This window comes from Eimeria mitis, genomic scaffold, assembly GCF_000499745.2.
Source record: "Eimeria mitis Houghton genomic scaffold, Emh_scaff2533, whole genome shotgun sequence".
In the NCBI taxonomy this organism is placed as follows: Eukaryota; Apicomplexa; class Conoidasida; order Eucoccidiorida; family Eimeriidae; genus Eimeria; species Eimeria mitis.
The window spans coordinates 1-5,322 of record NW_013570873.1 but is presented as its reverse complement, the minus strand read 5'-3'; the positions used below and the strand labels follow the sequence as shown (position 1 = coordinate 5,322).

Sequence of the window (5,322 nt, the reverse complement as noted above, 5' to 3'; positions counted from 1 at the left end):
ATATATATATATATATATATATATATATATATATATATATATATATATATATATATATATATGTCTGTGTTGATGGTCTTTGTTTGTTTTTTATTTATTTTATTTTATTTATTTTATTTATTTTATTTTATTTGTGTTATTTATTTTATTTTATTTATTTTGTCTATTTTATTTTATTTATTTTCTTTGCAGCTGACATCGTTGCTTGAGGGGGTCCTCAGCAGCGGCCCCAGCCCGCAGCGGGAACGAAGCGGCTCCACCTCATCGGAGTGCAGCTTGGACTCAGACTTCGCCTGAAACCCTTGCTGCTGCTGCTGCTGCTGCTGCTGCTGCTGTTGATCCTGCTGCTGCTGCTGCTGTTGTTGTTGATCCTGCTGCTGCTGCTGATCCTGCTGCTGCTGCTGCTGCTGCAAAAGCAAACAAACAAAATCCTCCTTCCCTTGAGATGAAGACAGCGACAGAAAGGAGCTGTTTTGTCCTTCTGTTTCTTTCTGTCTCCTTCTGTTTTTATCCTTTTTCTGTCTCCGTATCCTTCTCTCTCTCTCTTTATTTATTTTTCTGTCTCCCCCTTCTGCTGCCTCCTTTTTTCCGTCTCCCTCTTCTGCCGTCATACCCCCCCTCAGCTCCGGTCACCCAGCCGCTGTTGCTGTAGCTAGCTGTATCAACAGCTAGCTGCGGCAACAGCTAGCTGCAGCAACAGCTAGATGCGGTAACAGCTAGCTGCAGCAACTGCTAGCTGCAGCAACAGCTAGCTGCGGCAACAGCTAGCTGCAGCAACAGCTAGCTGCAGCAGCAGCTAGCTGCAGCAGCAGCTAGCTGCAGCAGCAGCTAGCTACAGTGTGTTTGCTTTAGGTTTGGGCTTTTTCTCCTTTTTATTCGTTGCCATCCGAACGGCGGCCTTGCGGACCGAAAGTTTCATTTTAAGGGTTTAATTTTACTGCTGCTGCTGCTGCTGCTCATGCAGCTGTTGCTGCTGCTGTTGCAGCAGCAGCTGCTGCTGCTGCTGCTCNCTGCTGCTGCTCATGCAGCTGTTGCTGCTGCTGTTGCAGCAGCAGCTGCTGCTGCTGCTGCTCATGCAGCCGTTGCTGCTGCTGTTGTGGCAGCAGCTGCTGCTGCTGTCAGCCTGCTGTGTATGTACACCCAAACTGAATTCCTCCTCTCTGCTTCAGCATACGTGTTGCGGAGCTGTTGCCCGTGAGGCCGTTATTTTCTGCTACCTGCTGCTGTTGCTGCTGCTGCTGCTGCTGCCGTTGCTGCTGCTGTTGCTGCTGCTGCTGCTGCCTTGGGCGCTGACTGACAGTAGCTGCGGGGCCCAAGGGGGGGGGGAGAGAGAGGCAAGGAAGCCCCTCGAGCTGTCGTGTATAATGAGTTAGTGCTTATAACAATTTGTTTATTGATGATAAATTATTTATTATATTTATTTATTTATTTTATATATTGTGGTTTATTTATTATATTTATCTGTGCGGTGTAGCTGTTTATGTTTTACTATTCAACTACCCTATATTGTCTACTGGTTGTTATTGTTTATTAAATTACTATTACTCAATGTTTATTTATTTGTATTTGTTGTAGCCGTATCAATACACTAAACCCTAAACCCTAAACCCTAAACCCTAAACCCTAAACCCTCGGTAGAAGAGAAGGCGTCAGCGGGTTGTTGTTGCCGCGTTGGGGCTTTGGGTCCGTGCATGCGGAGGAGAGAGCGGTATTTATTGGTTTTGTTTGTCAGTTTTTGTTGGCTTTTATGAATTAAATGAATTAAAAAATGTAAAAATATTTATTTTATTATATTTTTATTATTTTATTTTGCTGCTTTCTCTTCCTATTGCTGCACAGACTGTCGCGGGCGGCCTTACTGGGGCTGCTCTGCGGTGTTACCGGCTCCGCCGTTGTTTCTTCTTTTGTTTGTTTTTCGGTTTGTTTTTGCATTTATTTATTTATTTTATTTTGTTATTATTGTCCCTTTATTTGAATATATCTCAGAACCCGTCATCAGCATCAGCAGCAGCAACAGCTGCAGCTGCAGCAGCAGCAGCAGCAGTAGCAGCAACTAAACTCCCTCCGCATGGCCTGCTGCAGCTGCTGCAGCAGCGAGACAAGCGCAGCATCTCCTCCAGCAGCAGCACCAACTTAATTATATTCTTCTATTTTATTTTCTGTATTCCTTCCTCTGAGGGTCTTCAGTGTTTCTGTGTGCTTGTCTGTGTATACCTTGTGGGTGTTTTTTCACTGCTGCAGCTGCAGCAGCAGCTGCAGCAGCAACACCAACAGTTAATTCAACAGCAGCATCATCATCAGCACCAGTACCACCACCACCACCACCACCACCACCAGCAGTAGCAGCAGCAGCAGCAGCAGGAGGAGGAGGATAGCCAGCAGCAAGAATGTATAACAACATTGGGCTCCCTACCCCTCGGGGTAGCGGCACGAACGGGTATGTGCAGCGGAGCCTGGCTTACCTGCGGCCGAGACGCACAGACATGCCTGGGCTGAACCAGCTGGGTACGAAGCCTATACAGCAGCCGCAGATACGGCGCGCGGACCCGGCGCTGCTGCTGCACGAGCAGCTGCGTCGCGTTGAGCTGCGTTTACTAGAAGAGAGAAACAAGCTGCAGCAGCAGGGTTTATCTGCTGCTCGTATAGATAAAACAATAGAAATTATGCGGCAGCAACTAACAAGAGAAGCACATGTAGAGAAACAAAGACTAGGAGATAAAACAGGAACACAAGAAGGTATATTTGGCCGCAGCCTGCTGCAGCTTTCTCATGGCTTAGATACACACGAAGGAGCAGCATGGAAGCAAAGACAGCTGGATCAGGTTGCTGCTGCTCTTGGTATCAGCAGCAACCACAAGGTTGGCGAGGCCTTTGACTTTAAAAAACAAAAAGAAATAAAAATACAAAAACAAAAAGCCTGGGAGGAAAGAAAAAAACAAATCATAGAAGAAAGAAAAGCAGCCATTCAGCAAATCAGAGAAAAAAGAAAACAACAAAAACGAGCAGCCAAAAAAATGCAAAAAAAAAGAAATACGCGCAAGTCCTCCAGCAGCAGCAGCAGCAGCAGCAGCAGCAGCAGCAGCAGCAGCAGTAGCAGTAGTAGCAGCAGCAGCAGCAGCGACAGCGACAGCGACAGCAGCAGCAGCAGCAGCAGCAGCAGCAGCGATGACAGCGATGATGAGCGGAAGAAGCGGGGAGGCCGAGTAAAGGTGAAAGTAAAGGGAGAGGAGAATGAGTCAAAGGCAGCAGCAGCAGCAGCAGCAGCAAGTGCAGCAGCAGCAGCAGCAGCAGCAGCAGCAACAGCCCGGAGAGATGCACCATCTCTGCGTGCTGTTGCAGCAGAAGCTGCGAGGATTGCGCGGGGAGAGACAAAGAGAGAAAGAAGCGAAGAAGCAGCAGAAAGAATAAGGAGAAGAGAGACAGAAGAAGAGACAGATACACACAGCCCCCTCTTATCTGAGGAGGAGGCAGAGGAGACAGCAGCAAGGCGACGCAGCAGCAGCAACGGCAGACGCAGCATCAGCCGCAGCCGCAGCAGCAGCAGCAGCAGAAGGGGCCGCAGGCAGCAGGAGAGAAGGCCCAGGGAGATAACAGAGACAGCAAGAGGAGGAGATAGAGACAGATACACTGAACCAGCAGCAGCAACAGCAGCAGCAGCAGCAGCAGCAGCAAGAAGGTTTAGAGAAACAGCAGAAGATGAAAGAGAAGAAAGGAGAAAAAGACAAAGACAAGAAGAGGAGACAGACAGAGACAGACAAAGACACAGCGGCGAGGCGATGAGCTCAGCATACACCCCAAAAGAAGAAGAAACAAGCAGAAATAGAAACAGAGACAGAGAAGGAGACAGAGAAAGAGAGAGGGATAGAGACAGAGAAAGAGAAAGAGATAGAGGAGACAGAGAAGGAGACAGAGGAGACAGAGAAAGGGGAGACAGAGAAAGAGAGAGAGATAGAGACAGAGAGAGAGAAGACAGACACAGAGACAGAGAGAGAGAAGACAGAGACAGAAGAGGAGACAGAGAGAGAGACAGAGAGAGAGAAAGAGAGAGAGACAGAGAGAGAGACAGAGAGAGAGACAGAGAGAGAGACAGAGAGGGGGGAGAGTTGCTGCAGGAGAGAGGGAGAGTGAGAGCAGACGAAGACAGAGACAGAAGAGAAGATAAAGACAGAGACAGAACAATAAGAGACAGAGAGAGGGGAGACAGAGATAGAGGAGACAGAGATAGAGGAGGAGACAGAGACAGAGATAGAGAAGACAGAGGGGGAGACAGAGACAGAAGAGAAGACAAAGACAGAGACAGGGAAAGAGGAGACAGAGACAGAGACAGAGGAGACAGAGAGAGGAGAGAAACGCGAGATAAAGACAGAGAGACACGAGAAGATAGAGACAGACACAGAGAAGGAGACAGAGACAGAGACAGAGACAGAGAGAGAGGAGACAGAGACAGAGACAGAGAGAGAGAGAGGGGAGAGAGAGAGAGAGACGGAGGAGACAGAGATAGAGGAGACAGAGAGAGAGGGAGGGGCTGAGACAACCAACAGGAAGAGAGGAAAAGACAAAAGAAAGCCTCGCGATAGCTTGCTGCCGCAACAGCAAGCGAAAACATACAACAGCTGCAGCAGCAGCAGCAGCAGCAGCAGTTGCAGCAGCAGCAGCAGCAGCAGCAGTTGCAGCAGCAGCAGTTGCAGCAACAGGAGCAGCGGCAGCTGCTGCAGCAGCAGATGCAGCAGCAACAGGAGCAGCGGCAGCAGCTGCAGCAAGACTCTCTGTTGCATCTGCTGTGGAGAAAGGGTCGCTGGGTTTGTCTGTGTTGCTGAGGTGTATGTACACCGCAGCAACAGAATATAGACGCCTCGGCCTTTGTTCTCTTTTGGCTTTGTCACTTTTGTTTGTTTTTTCTTTAGTTAAACTATTATCCATTTACTTATTTATTTAATTGTTTATTTATTTATTTTTTTTTTTTTTGTTTGCTCTTTATTTATTTTTCTCCCTCATATAGATAGATAGAGATACAGAGATAGAGAGACAGCGAGACAGAGACAGAAACGGAGACAGAGAAAGAAAGACAGAGATACAAACCAACAAACATACACAGACAGAGAGAAAGACAGAGAAAGACAGAGAAAGCTAACCAGAGAGACTGTCTCTCTGTCTCTGTATCAATCTGCTGCTGCATGCAGCAGGGCCCCAAAGACCCCCTGAGTCCCCCGGTGTCTGTTTTGCTGTTGCTGTTGCGGTGTTCCCGGCCGTCGGTGCTGTCAGCAGCAGCAGCAGCAGCAGCAGCAGCAGCAGCAGCAGCAGCAGCTGCTGCTGCTGCTGCTG

At 48.2% G+C, this 5,322-nt stretch overlaps 2 protein-coding genes across 2 annotated transcripts; one reads left to right on the top strand and one right to left on the bottom strand.

Annotated features, from left to right (window-relative positions):
• Positions 1-173: 173 nt before the first annotated feature.
• EMH_0055180 (uncharacterized protein) lies at positions 174-611 on the bottom strand (the record flags this gene model as incomplete). Its single annotated transcript, XM_013497204.1, has 1 exon — positions 174-611. The coding sequence occupies one exon, from the start codon at positions 609-611 to the stop codon at positions 174-176; it is 438 nt and encodes a 145-aa protein (XP_013352658.1).
• Positions 612-2,387: 1,776 nt separating this feature from the next.
• EMH_0055170 (uncharacterized protein) lies at positions 2,388-4,529 on the top strand (the record flags this gene model as incomplete). The annotated part of the gene is made up of 1 exon (XM_013497203.1): positions 2,388-4,529. The coding sequence occupies one exon, from the start codon at positions 2,388-2,390 to the stop codon at positions 4,527-4,529; it is 2,142 nt and encodes a 713-aa protein (XP_013352657.1).
• Between the last annotated feature and the right edge of the window lie 793 nt (positions 4,530-5,322).